General features: G+C 45.7%; 1 protein-coding gene across 3 annotated transcripts in view; it reads left to right on the forward strand.

Annotated features, from left to right (window-relative positions):
• itsn1 (intersectin 1 (SH3 domain protein)) overlaps positions 1-12,845 on the forward strand; it is a 93,541-nt gene that overhangs the window by 40,268 nt on the left and 40,428 nt on the right. For all 3 annotated transcript variants that reach the window (XM_088914880.1, XM_088914882.1, XM_088914883.1), the window contains 8 exons: positions 426-489; positions 1,026-1,163; positions 4,246-4,358; positions 4,911-5,173; positions 5,980-6,129; positions 7,714-7,854; positions 8,586-8,673; positions 9,770-9,909. In XM_088914880.1, the coding sequence (XP_088771006.1) occupies positions 426-489; positions 1,026-1,163; positions 4,246-4,358; positions 4,911-5,173; positions 5,980-6,129; positions 7,714-7,854; positions 8,586-8,673; positions 9,770-9,909 (1,097 nt within the window). The remainder of the gene's footprint in view (positions 1-425; positions 490-1,025; positions 1,164-4,245; positions 4,359-4,910; positions 5,174-5,979; positions 6,130-7,713; positions 7,855-8,585; positions 8,674-9,769; positions 9,910-12,845) is intronic.

The following is a 12,845-nucleotide window of genomic DNA, read 5'->3' on the forward strand; positions in this document are numbered from 1 at the left end:
CTGTCCCATTAGCTTGACAAACATCCTGAGGTAGGGTCAAAATGAATTTCTGGGATTCCCATGCTTAATTCTTCATATTTACCTTTGAATTTCACATGGCCTCATTTATAACTTCTCACTGTCAGGCAACCTGCTTTCCCGTGGGAGGATTTAGGAAGTAAGAGATTTTGATTTGGTCATTTTCTGTTACAATGGAGAAGTAACATATCCATTCTAAAAGTGTTAATGAAAGATCTAAAATCTTCTTTGTTTCAGATGTAAGTTTTAGTTTGCTTTATGGTAAGTAGTTTGGTATTTTTTGTGATGAGGTTTTGCTTTGGAAAGGGGAAATAAAGCCTGTCCAGACATGAGATGTGGTGTCTTTGAGCTGGTTGTGTTTTCTGAGAGTTTAGTCTCAAACGCTTGTTTTTTTTTTCTTCCCCAAGGCCCTCAGGCAAGAACCATCCTGATGCAGTCAAGTTTACCACAAGCTCAATTAGCATCTATATGGTGAGATATTCTTTCGTTTTCACATTTCCGATGTGCACAGCCTTTCCAGCTGCTCCCTCATCAGGCCTCCCACTTAAAAATGAAAGAATTTCAGAATATTAAATGGCTGTGACTCCCTAGTGCTTAACATTTGTTTATGGCAGTTTTTTTGTCTAAGGCAATGAGACAGTAGAACATTTACTGTATGTCTGAACTGTTGGTGAATGAATGTAAGTTTTCAGTTTTAAAAAAACTGCTAATTTTGGAAAGCTCCTCTTTGACTCAGGGATCTTGTGGACCTCTAGGTGTTGCTGGAACACAGATCAGTAACCCTCGGCATTTCGAACGCCAGTGTGCATTTGGTGATGCCATGTGTCTAGAGTGTGTGGTGAGAGCCTAGTCCTGGTTCTTATCAGAGCATAACTGAGGAGAGGCCTCCAGGCCATCTAGCTTGTTCGGCAGTGAGTCATTATCGGACCTGAGGATCTGATCTCGCTGTTTCTTGAATGACCCCGGGGTGTGGGCGCGTGCCCTTCTCTTTCTCTTTGTGTCTGCAGGAACCTGTCGGACATCGATCAGGATGGCAAGCTGACGGCGGAGGAGTTCATCCTGGCCATGCACCTGATTGACATGGCCATGTCGGGCCAGCCCCTGCCCCCGGTGCTGCCCCCAGACTTCATCCCCCCGGCCTTCAGGTACCGTGGTGCTGCAAGACCCTGATAGGGGCCCAGCTCACTTATCTGCAGGGCTGTGCAGTCCAGCTGTCAGACTCCAGCCTTCAAAGGTCTTGTGTGACCACAGTCTTTTTCTGAAGTCGAGCACTTAAGGTGGCGCTTGCATTTTTAATGTACACATCTGTCATGGATGTTTGAAGAAAAGGGAAATAATGACCTTTTGTCAACCCTGAAACGCGACCTCCCTCTCCTAAAAGGTGTTGCTTGGCCTTCAAGATTACATTTTTGATTGTAGCAGCTGTAGTTCTAGCAAAAATCCTTTAATTTTTGGGAAGGTTGCATATCAGCTTTTCTTAAAAACACTTGGTCAGAGCCTGAGCCAGATCCTTAGCCCACAGAGCCACCGCACCGCCCCAGAAGGGCTGAGCAGTCTCAGCCATGCTGAACACTGCATGTCATTGCTTTTATGTTTGTCTTAACATGGGAGAGTAATTTATGGCTTTTAAGGCAGGTGAGATGTTTAGAAGACAATGTGAGGCCCAGCTTGTTAGTACTGGGAACAGCATGCTGATCAGAAGCTGATGTGACTAGGGCAGTGTGAAGACACCCCACCAGAGCTGTCTGAAGTTTGCACACCTCTCCTTCTGTATATGACCCTGTAGCAGCCTCCTCTTTGCTCATTGACATGGGAATGGACTTAAGAAAAGAGTCTGTGACAGTACTTTGACTGCTGCTGTTGAATTTCAACACCCTTTTCCAGCTTTTCATTTATAGCCAAACTGGCTTTTCCTGCGAGTAGGGGAGTCGGCAAAAAACACTTTCCGGTGACTCCCTTTCTCCACGGCCACAGTGCCATCGACCTCTGTCCATGAATGATGTTCCTTGGGGATTATTTCATACAGCGAGGAGAGGCTTGTGAGAAAGCAAAACTGTCTTCTGCAGTTTAATGGAACGTCCAAGCGTCAGCAGAGCCCCAGCTGCTGCTTATGTGGAGTTCTTGTTGCGATAGTCACCCAGTCCATTAAGGGTCTTGGCGTTACTCCCAAAACCCTCGAACTCAAATCGTTTTCAGTAGACATCCTAACTCTGTGCTATTTTGTACCCTTAAATTTGACATGAGCTGGAAAAGCAGATCTGATTTTTTATTTGGAATAGCTAAAGGCTCACAGTGCTCTGTCACAAGCTACCAGGTGAGGGGAAAGGTGACTGTACAGGGTATGACCCAGCCAGGCTTCCTTACTGTCACATTGTGCCCCGCCACTGAAGGAGAAGAGCTCAACCGGCCCAACAGGCGCCCGGAAAACCACAGGAATTGCCCTGTATGTCCTGCCAACAATCCCTGTGACGGTTCCTCTCCGAGCAGTCCAGACACTGATAACCTAGCAGCAGCAATCAAGGGGCACAGCACTGTGCCTGTTTCAGGCAGAAACATTTTCTTTAAGAGCAGCTTACGATCCCACTGCCTTCTTTAAATCCAGAAAAGTGAATAGCAGGTATTACATAAACCTTGAATAGAGTCTTTTGTGCTGCGTTTTGTCTGTTTTTTCAGGCTGTTACTAGGCCATCTGTGTTCCCTATCGTCATGTTGCAGAGTTAGCAGAGAAACTGAAAAAACACACAATTTTATAAGTCGCCTGCCTTGTGTTAATCTGATTCAGGTTGAACAGGATAGACTAGAAAATACATGGGTAATGATAATAGAAGAGGAGCAAAGAAGGTTATTGATGCCCTCATCAGTGAAGAATAAGGATATCTGCTCGGGTGCTTTGGCAGGGACAGATGGACAGGCTGTGTGCAGTGTTTGTGACTTGGCTTCGGTTTTTCTTCATTCGTTTGGTCAAAATGTATAATGTTGTGAGCCTGGTGCACTACAGCAGACATGCTCTTTGCTTTTTTGGTGTTGATTTCCCAATACTAAGTAGGTTACACAACATTGCAGTCGTTTTGCAGACTTTTTCCAGAGGAGGTTCAGACAAAGCCAGTTCTGCAGTTCAGATTGCGTTCGGAAGGACTGTGTGCCTTGAGGCTGAAGTGACTCTCAAGTGAATTTTATCTAAACCTGCTCTGTAATCAACACAGGATTGATTTATAGAAAGAGAAATGGGAATTAAGGTACAATTTCCTTAGACCTGCTTAGATTCTTCATCGTTTAAAGTTAGAAGTACAGGAAGCTCACAAAAGCTCCTGTGTTCCTCCAGATGGCAAACAAATACCTAAAGATTGTTACAGTCAACTGCAGCCAGAACACAGGACTGCTTGTTCTTCCTAAGAAAACAAACTGTGCCCTTGGAGTTCAGGGCTTTTTGTGGTCCATTCAGTATTCTTTTATCCGTGTCCACTGGAGGGGACTTACTTCGTAACAGTAGTTACAGACGGAAATGCAGAACAGAGGAGGTGGAAGGAAGATTTTGCTGGAAGGTGCCGGAAATCAGATTCAAATATAGAAATGTGGCCTGCGGTTTTTGTTTCCATTTTTATGAACCAGGACTCTCTCAGAACAGCGGCACATTGGGCCTGCATCTCTCTGTTGGATGCCAAACCTATAGTTTATGTTTTTGACAGCTGTGCAGAAATGAAGTAAAATGAGGATATATGAATGTTCAATGCTGTTATAGTAGTTGACGTTGCTGAGCATTAAGGGTAAAACAAATACCCAACCATCACCACTGCCAGTTCACATGCTGTAAGTACAACCTGCAGAGTATACCAGCTTGCTCTGGAAACTGCTGTAGCATTGGTGATGCACAGGGTACCCCTGCACTTCAGTGCATATTAGTATGTCGGGAGGAGTCTGACAGGATATCCAGAGGGTGGCTATGATATAGGATCACCCTCTCCTTGACACGGAGGTAGCTGTAGTCTGTAGGTATTCCAGCTCAGAATAAAGGTTTGCTAGGATCCTTTGACTGAAAGGGTGGGTAAAGCCCACTTTTGGTCATTGGATCCCTTCTTAAATAAGTACAAAATTAAATTGTGATGATAATAAAAATTATAAAACTGTTTTGGCCTTTGCATCCTCCTGCAATACATCTTGATTTTCTTGTGGGTATTAGAAGACAGGTGGGCTCTGACCTGTTGGCTTTGGGTGCTGCTTCCTTTCCAGAAGAGTGCGCTCGGGGAGTGGCATCTCCACCGCAAGCCTACATCTAACTGACCAGAGGGTCCAGGAGGAGCCTGCAGAGGAGGAGCAGCAGGCCCCGGAGAAAAGGCTGCCAGGTAGGTAGAGTCGGGGATCCACGTTCTAGTTTAAGCTTTACTCTGGAATGGCCATTTATTCTTCCGTTTGTAAATCATCCGCAGTGTCCTTGGCATGATAGTACGGCTCCATTGTGTGCCGTTAAGAGCACAGCGTGAATGTGGAGGAGGAGAAGAGCGTTTGTCGGTGCGTGCGGGGTGTAGAGGGCAGCAGTTGTTAATATCTGCTCAGCAGGCGCCCTTGTCCAGGGCGATTTCCCGAACGAGTTAGTAACTCCGCGTTGATTGAGTTGCCGCCTGCTGGAGGCTTTTCCTAGACGCAGCTGCGTCTATCGCTACAGGCTGCTTTGGAAAAGGGGGGAGTATTCCCACCCCCGTTCCGGTAATGGGGGGCCAAGCTGTGGGGAATATGGCGGAGGCCCCTGACGGTAACGAGTCGGCCAGCTGCAGAACTCTGTTGGCTTGAGCACAGCCGTCCCTCTGGAAAGTGTCCCGAGCAGCCTTTCCCTGGTGGATTTTGAGGATCCTGAGGATTTGTCCCTCCCTCCCCTCCGTTCTGTGTGCTGTGGCCAGTGACGTTCGAGGACAAGAAGCGGGAGAACTTCGAGCGGGGGAACCTGGAGCTGGAGAAGCGGCGCCAGGCCCTGCTGGAGCAGCAGCGCAAGGAGCAGGAGCGGCTGGCGGCCCTGGAGCGGCAGGAGCAGGAGCGGCGCGAGCGCGAGCGGCTGGAGCAGGAGCGCCGACGGCAGCAGGAGCTGGAGAAGCAGCTGGAGAAGCAGCGGGAGCTGGAGCGGCAGCGGGAGGAGGAGCGCCGCAAGGAGATCGAGAGGAGAGAGGTGGGTGAGGCCTTGCTGTAGCACACCGCCAGAGGCGGTTCCTCTAGGATTCAGGCCAGAGGGGTATCAGTGTAGCCAAGCCGCGCCAGCCAGGCTGTGGCAGGTGGCGGATGGCAGATGGGAGGTCACCTGGCTGGAGAGGGATTCAGCTGGCCACATCGATGGCTGTAGCACAAGGACCCACTGTAGCACACCGCCAGCAGCGGTTCCTCTAGGATTCAGGCTGGAGGGGTCTCAATGTAACCAAGCCGCGCCAATCAAGCTGCGGCAGGTGGGCGGTCACCTGGATGATGTCAGAACTGGCTGGCCGCATCGATGGCTGTGTCTCAGTCGGGTACGAGAGCACGTGGCCAAGTGTTCAGAAACGGGGCCAATATTGTTGTGTGACGTAGGAGACAGTTATCCTGATCTTCACGTTCGGGTGGCTTTCTTTCCATGTCCTTCATTAATAAACCTCTTCAAAAATACAAATTTTTCACCAAACTCTTAATACTGAACAGTACCTTTGTCTTTGCTTGCTGCAGCCAACATTGTGCTAGAAACAAGCTTAAACAAGTGAAATTCTTCCGTTTTGGTAATATTCCAGCAGCAGGAAGTCGGGTTATTTAAAAACAACATTGAAAAGTCTCAGAAATTCCCTTTAATTAAGAGCTTTATAATGTGAGAAGTAGGGCTTTAAAGATCCGGAGAAAAAGGAGAAATGTTCCTTGTCAGTTAAACTTCCAGGATTACCAGGAATGGAAAGCTAGGTGGCATTGGAAAGCTAGGTGTCCCGAGTCCAGCTGCTCCATGTCCATTCCCCGCAGGCAGCGAAACGGGAGCTGGAGAGGCAGCGCCAGCTCGAGTGGGAGAGGAATCGGCGCCAGGAGCTGCTCAATCAGAGGAACAAGGAGCAGGAGAACATCGTGGTCCTGAAAGCCAGGAAGAAGACGCTGGAGTTCGAGCTGGAGGCTCTTGTAAGTTTCTCCTGTTCCAGAGAACTCTGTTGGCAGTGAATGGCCCGATGAGGTATGGGGGACCTTCTGGGAGAATACTTCACTGAGGTGTGTTTAAACAGTTTGCTCACCTTGGATAAATAGACAGTTGACTTATGAAGCACTCCAGTAAGTCTCCTTTGTTCCTGTTTTAGAACGTTTAGATGCTATATTCAGTTTTAATACGAGATTATTCAGGAATTCTGGATAACAATATTGTTGGGTTAGTTATCCCAGAAATGGGAACGGAATCTCTAGTCGTTTTGAATTCCTAATGGGAAGTTCCAGTATGGACACAAGGCAGACAAAGACAGGAGAGCAATCTGTCTTCTCAATGCAGGCTGGTTAGATTACGATACAGACTGGTGAAGCTTTCCTGGACTGTCTTGACCGAATCCCTTCTCAGGATACACCTGGCCTGGTTCAGTGTATTAAAATACATTAAACCACATGCTGTCAGGAATGACTAGTTTGATAGGTTGCATTATGTGTATTTTTCTTGGTTCCGGTGTCAGACTGGAGCTTGGTTGGAAACATTCACTCTTCCATCTCAAAGAGAAAGTCTGATTGTTGTGTCCTCACAACAGGCCTGTGTACTTTCACTTCCAAACTGTATGAAAGGCAGTGAGTCATATCAGTCCGATGAGGAAAAAGGAACAAAAACTGACTTCAGTGGAATTGAAACTGAATGCCTTTTGGGTAGCAGTGTGTTTATTCCTCTACCCAGTAAGGCTGTTCCACTTCTACTGTAGGTGTGTCTGTCTTTTACTCAGCCGATGGAACATGGCAGTACCGGACTGGATAGCTCTCAGTCATTTCAAACTGGAATGTCAATGAAAAGCTGGTGTTTATGTGGGATTTACAGGATCTGTGCAGAGTAGGGTTTGGAAACGCCAATCCACCCCTGGCTTCTGTTACAGTTAGCTGCTGATTGAACACATTTATTAAGGTTTTGAAGTCACCAAAGTGCCTTCAACTTTCTTTATCTTTAACACCACCAAACAAATTGTTTTATTTTAAGAAATCAGGTGGACAGAAGTACCCAATCAAGTCATCTTGATTGAAAATGGTCACAGCACTCAAAAGTAGTGTGGAGGGCAGTTTTGGGACTCTGGGCTTTGACTTTGCCCACAATTGCATAAGCAAGGGCTGAGTGCTGTTGCTCGTGGGCTGGGACAGTGATCAGCCCCGGGATTCACTGAACTCCTGTCACTGTGATGTCAGTGAGAGACGTGCTGCTCTCTCTGCCCCTGTAAAGCAGTGTGGAGCTTGCAGCAGTTAAACAACAGTGACCAGTAGCTCTGGTGAAGAGTCCTCCACTCACCCACGCTGGTTCAGAGGTTGTAGCAGCGAGCAACATCGATCAACAGTTGTTGATTCCGTGTTGGAAGGATATGCATGACCATTTGTAATGCACTTTAGGAGAGCTACACTTTGGTAGGGCTAATCGGTGATCTGCGATGGTGCTTTAGAGGTTTGTGGAGAGCGCTTGGAGAAGTGCAGAATCCCGAGTTTTGAAAGAGCAGTCGCCGCACAGTGCTTTAACCTCTTCACCCCCCTCTGCAGAACGACAAGAAGCACCAGCTGGAAGGGAAGCTGCAGGACATCCGGTTCCGCCTGTCGGCCCAGCGGCACGAGATCGAGAGCACGAACAAGACGCGGGAGTTGAGGATTGCGGAGATCACGCATCTTCAGCAGCAGCTGCAGGTGGGGCCCCCGTCACGCGTGGATATTGTGCGTGCAGTCCTGCCTGGAGCATTTTCACTTGACACACTGCTTTGAGTGATTGTTATCAGAATGTAGGAAGCTAGTAGTAAGAAAGGAGCAAGTAAGAGTCTCCAATAATAACCCCGCAGACACGTTCAAATTTAATGTGGTGGGAATCTTTTGTACAAGATTCAATTGGCTGTTTCTTTATACTTTTTCTTAAACTCTCCTTAACTGGGATAGAAGAGTCTAAAGAGCACAAAAGAACAAATTATCCCCTTAAATTAAGGAATTGCAGCAGTGAAATGCAGGTTAAAGCAGGAAGGTAAGTTGAGCATAGAACAGCAGTAGAACCTTGTTTTGCAATAATAGCTGAGTTTAGAAATAGAATAAGGAAAATCATAATACTCTCCCTCTACTTCTTCACTTCCACAATTTGATATACAGATTGATATTCAAATCTGACTTTACCTTCAGCAATGTGTAAAAATATATTTTTCTTGGGAAATCCGCAAATTTGTATGGCTTTTTGAAGTTCTTCTGTGTCTAAGTGATTATTTCATCAATGTAATATCAATCAGTGCGATTGTAATCCTCATGCAAAGTCTTTTTATGTTTGTTTTCATGAGATTCCCTGTATGTATTGCATTGTTTGCTTTGGATATGAAACCTAGGAGTTCAGTGTTGGTAACAGTTTGATCTTATCTTTCTGATGTCCTTGGTTTTGACAGGAATCTCAGCAGTTGCTTGGAAGTCTGATCCCAGAAAAGCAGTCCCTAAATGACCAATTAAAACAGGTGCAGCAAAACAGTTTGCACAGTAGGTATCCCTGATCCCACTGTTCTGATGGACTGTGGATTTTTAATTTTGACTGGATCTAAGCAAGTAGGGTAGCATCAGAAGTATACAGAGATGCATTTTGACTGTAGGTGCTTTTTTGTACCATGACCTGTTTAATTTCAGTTGGTCATAACAAAGGCTGCATTAGGTCACTAAGTTGCAAACTTTGCACTGTTTCCATCACCAAATTTTTTTTGTTTAAAATCACAACCTTCACAGGGCATCAGATGCTAACATTTTTACCACCAATGGCTTTTTCCAAAGTTGAAGCCAGTCGCCTTGTGATCTTGTCGAAGCTGAAATGTGTGTAAAAGAGCCAATGATCCGTTTATGAAGAATAATTAGTTATAGCTGTTGTAACAGGTTTACTGTAGACCGTACTGAACTGTTAAAGTCCTTTTTTTAATGAGGCTACATGGGAACTGTATATGAACTTTGATAGAATTATCTGCTTAATGATGATTGCATTCATTTTATAAATGTCACGTGATTGTATTAATATTGACCAACTGCAGTAAGAACATCAGAAAGGTGACAAAAGAGAAGAAGGCTATCTGGCTCATTTGGTAGTAGCTAAGTGATCAAAGGATCTTATCCAGCTGCTTCTAGAAAGAAATATCAGAGTAGCAGCTTTAACAACATGGTTGAACATGAACAACAGGCTTGTTTTGTTCTCCCACAACTCTTCGGTGAAGAAATACATCCTGTTCAGATTTATATGTTCTTCCTCGTAGCTTCCACTTCCAGTATTATGACACCAAACCTATAGACACTAAAAACTACAACACATTAGTTCCAGTACTTATTTGTTGCATTTGTAATGCAACACTGCTGTAAAGTACCGTGGGTATTACAACTATCAGTCATTGTGATGTAAGACTGTTACAATCAGAATAATTTTACGCATAAAAAACTGAAGATTCCAGTTTCTAAAACCAGATACAGGTGAAACTACTTAGAATGAGGCCAACAGGGTCTGATGAGTGGCTGAGTCTGTTTGTTAGAATTGTGTAACTGACCCTGCCCCGTCACCTCACTGTCATGGTCCGTGATCCGCTATCATCGGCCTTTGCAGGAGATTCCCTCCTGACAGTCAGGAAGGCCCTGGAAGCCAAGGAGAGCAAGCGACAGCAGCTGAGAGACCAGCTGGATGTGGTGGAGAAGGAGACCCGGTCCAAGCTGCTGGAGATCGACGTCTTCAACAATCAGCTCAAGGTACGAGAGAGCTGTACAGAGCCACCTCGGCAGCAGGTAGAAGAGTTACTCATCTGTGTGGGTCCGGCCAGCTCTCGGCCTGCAGCCCTGCGTGGCTAATGGCAGCCTTAGGGACGTGTTTCTTGGGGCCCGCGGGCGGCTCGGTTAGGTGGAGCCCTGTCGTTGGAAGCCTCTAGCCGACTGGCCAGCAATTCCCACAGTTACCCCAGTGCCGATGGCTGGTTACGTCGAGCCAGCTGATATGTTCTCGGTTTTCTGCACTCGGTGACCCGTGGGGTTTCGGAATAGTGTGCAGCAACTGCTGGTGCCGAGCTTGCTCACTCCCAACGAAGGGGGGGAGGAAAGCTGCGAGGCCTTGGCACGAATGGCTGCAATGTTTCAGTGGCTGTGAAAACGCTCGGTGGCAGTTCGTTGTGAAGACCTCCTGTCAAATTTTCATGGAGATATTAGCGTTTCAAATGATGAATGGCTTGAAGAGGCAAGCGAACTGGAGAAGTGTGGGCAGGAGTCCTCGTTCCTCCCCCTTGCTGAATCAAGAAAGTGTAGTGGAGAGCTGCGCTAAAAAAAGAAGTAAGAGTTTATGAGGTGTGGAGCCAAAGCATTTTTTTTTCCTAAGCAATTAGCCACTTCGGAGAGCCTCACAATGTCAGTCTGTTCCTTCTCGTTAATGAAAATTATATTCTTCTTCAGAAAATGGTTTTATTAACTTTTAAGTTCCTTAAAATTTGTATGGCTTGTTCATCCAACAAGTGGCCTACTTACACGATTAAAACTAAAAAACGATTTGAGGTTTAGAAGGTCATAGCAGTTGTCTTGCACATCTGCTACAGATGCATGGGACGTTAACGAGCGTTGGAAGAATTGGGTAACTTTTATGTTTTAATTTACCCAAATGCATTCTGACCACAGTCGCTGTAGCTACATGTACGTCTGACCTTACTTGATTGGAGCAAGTTAACAGTGTTACTCGGGTTCTGGAAAGTTATCCAACTGATCTCTTTCCCTGCTGATGTCCTGCTCATCCAACTTCACCGTCTGAAGAACCAGCCTGAAGGAACAGCTTTTGTGTCCTTATTTCTTTGGTTCTGATATTTAGTTCCACAGGTCCAGCAGTTACTTCTCTTATTATGTTTTAGGAATGGTCGATTTTTTTTTCCCAAGTCGTGAATCAGGTATCATTAATTGATTTATCAAGTTTAACTGATACGTTTGTACTCAAAGTCCGGGGTCAGCGCTCCATGCCCGCAGGCTCTGGTAATGGAGAATCGCAGCCAACATGAAACCTGAGTTAATTTCTTCCAAGCACAGGCAGATCAGGAGACTGTTTTACAGGGTGGCACACAGTAATCAAACCTCTGAATAAAAGAGAATGTTTTCCCTAAGCACTGGACCCAATCGCAGTCTCACCACAGCTCTCTCCCATTGAGCACCATCTCCCTGACCAATACATTTCCACAAATAAAACATTCCTAAAATCCATCCAAAATAACTTTCCTTAGAGACATTTTTGGAAAAGGGAAGCATGACTTGGTCAGTCAGCACATTTTCTTTCTGTAGTTTGTGAGTTAGGAAGTGCACTTCTTTAATTTGAGACATTTCTAGCAGAACTACAAATACGTAGATTTATTTCTACAACTCTACAACAATTTTAGAAAATTTGCTTTTGCAATATGCAGATGTACTTTTCTCCCATCTGTTTTCGTGGAGATTGTTGCCTATCCTGTCTTTTTTTGGATAGTGTTTTTAAAGCGGTGTTAATCTTCAGCTACCAGCTGTGTCATTGAAGGCATCTCCTGACAAGAACTCTGGTCAGACCGCCTCTGATCGGAGGCCTTGGTTGCTCAGATGCATTGTCTGGTAGACGAAAGGCGCCTTCCTCTTTTCAAAATGAGTGCAGCAAGTTCTGTAGCAGCGTCTCCAATACCTTTTGAAGAACAGCAGGTAAACAGAAGGCAATCAGTGAACTTTTTTAACGTATAGGCTGCGTCTTGAGGAAGAGGAGGGAGCAGGCTTGTTTTTTTTTTGTCTGTCTGTTCTATTATTTCAATGTGTTTTTGGACTGCTCCATCAGCTCTCCTGTGCTGTGGTTACCTGCCCCGTAGGTGCTGGGCGGGTTTTACCAGGTGTGCACAGGCCGGATACAGAGGCTGCAGGTGGACCTGATGGCGGAGGAGTGGGGAGGGGCACAGGTAGACACTGGGTGCAGACGGCCCCTTGAGCTTGCTGTGTGCCCAGAGGGAGCGTTTGCTTAAATAATCAAAGGCCTGAAAAACCCATACTGATGGACTTAATTTTTTGGTTTAAACATACATTTCTAACACTTTTCAACCCAAAACTCAAATGTCTCCTAACATCTGAAATAGTCATGCATTTTGGGGAAGAACTTACAATGCACTTTGAAAGCTGCCGTATGGACTTTCTACTTAAGACAGAGGACAGTGAGGTTTGAATTGTAGCAGAATGCGCATTTTAATTTATTTTTGTAAGTCTGGCAAGGTATTTTTTTTAATTATATATGCTCCCAATTTGGAAATGCCGGTTGAGTCTTTACATTTCTGGCTCTCTGTAACCAACTCCCATGCCCACAGGGAAGGATGGGGAAATGAAGATCGCTGAGCCGCTCATGTTTTACACACTAGAGTATGAGGATGGGGAAGCGCCTCCTGTTCTCAGTTCTAAATACACTTCCTCTTAGTTTCCACTTGCGTCTTCTGGTTCGTGTTTCACTGCCATTATGCCAGGTGGTTGTCAGACCAAAGAAGGAAATTTCAAAGCCTGCTGTTTATATGTAAACCAGATAGATGACAGGTCTCTAAACTGTATCCATGGCTTTTGCTGAAAAGCTCAGCTTTTGTTGTTGTTTTTATGCTGTTCTCATTATCCAGTCCTTCTTTTCGGTGCTGACTTCTTTTCCCACTGCTCGTTAAACGTGAGCC

The sequence above is a fragment of the Atractosteus spatula genome, chromosome 4 (assembly GCF_055471065.1).
Source record: "Atractosteus spatula isolate fAtrSpa1 chromosome 4, fAtrSpa1.hap1, whole genome shotgun sequence".
NCBI classification, from domain to species: domain Eukaryota; kingdom Metazoa; phylum Chordata; class Actinopteri; order Semionotiformes; family Lepisosteidae; genus Atractosteus; species Atractosteus spatula.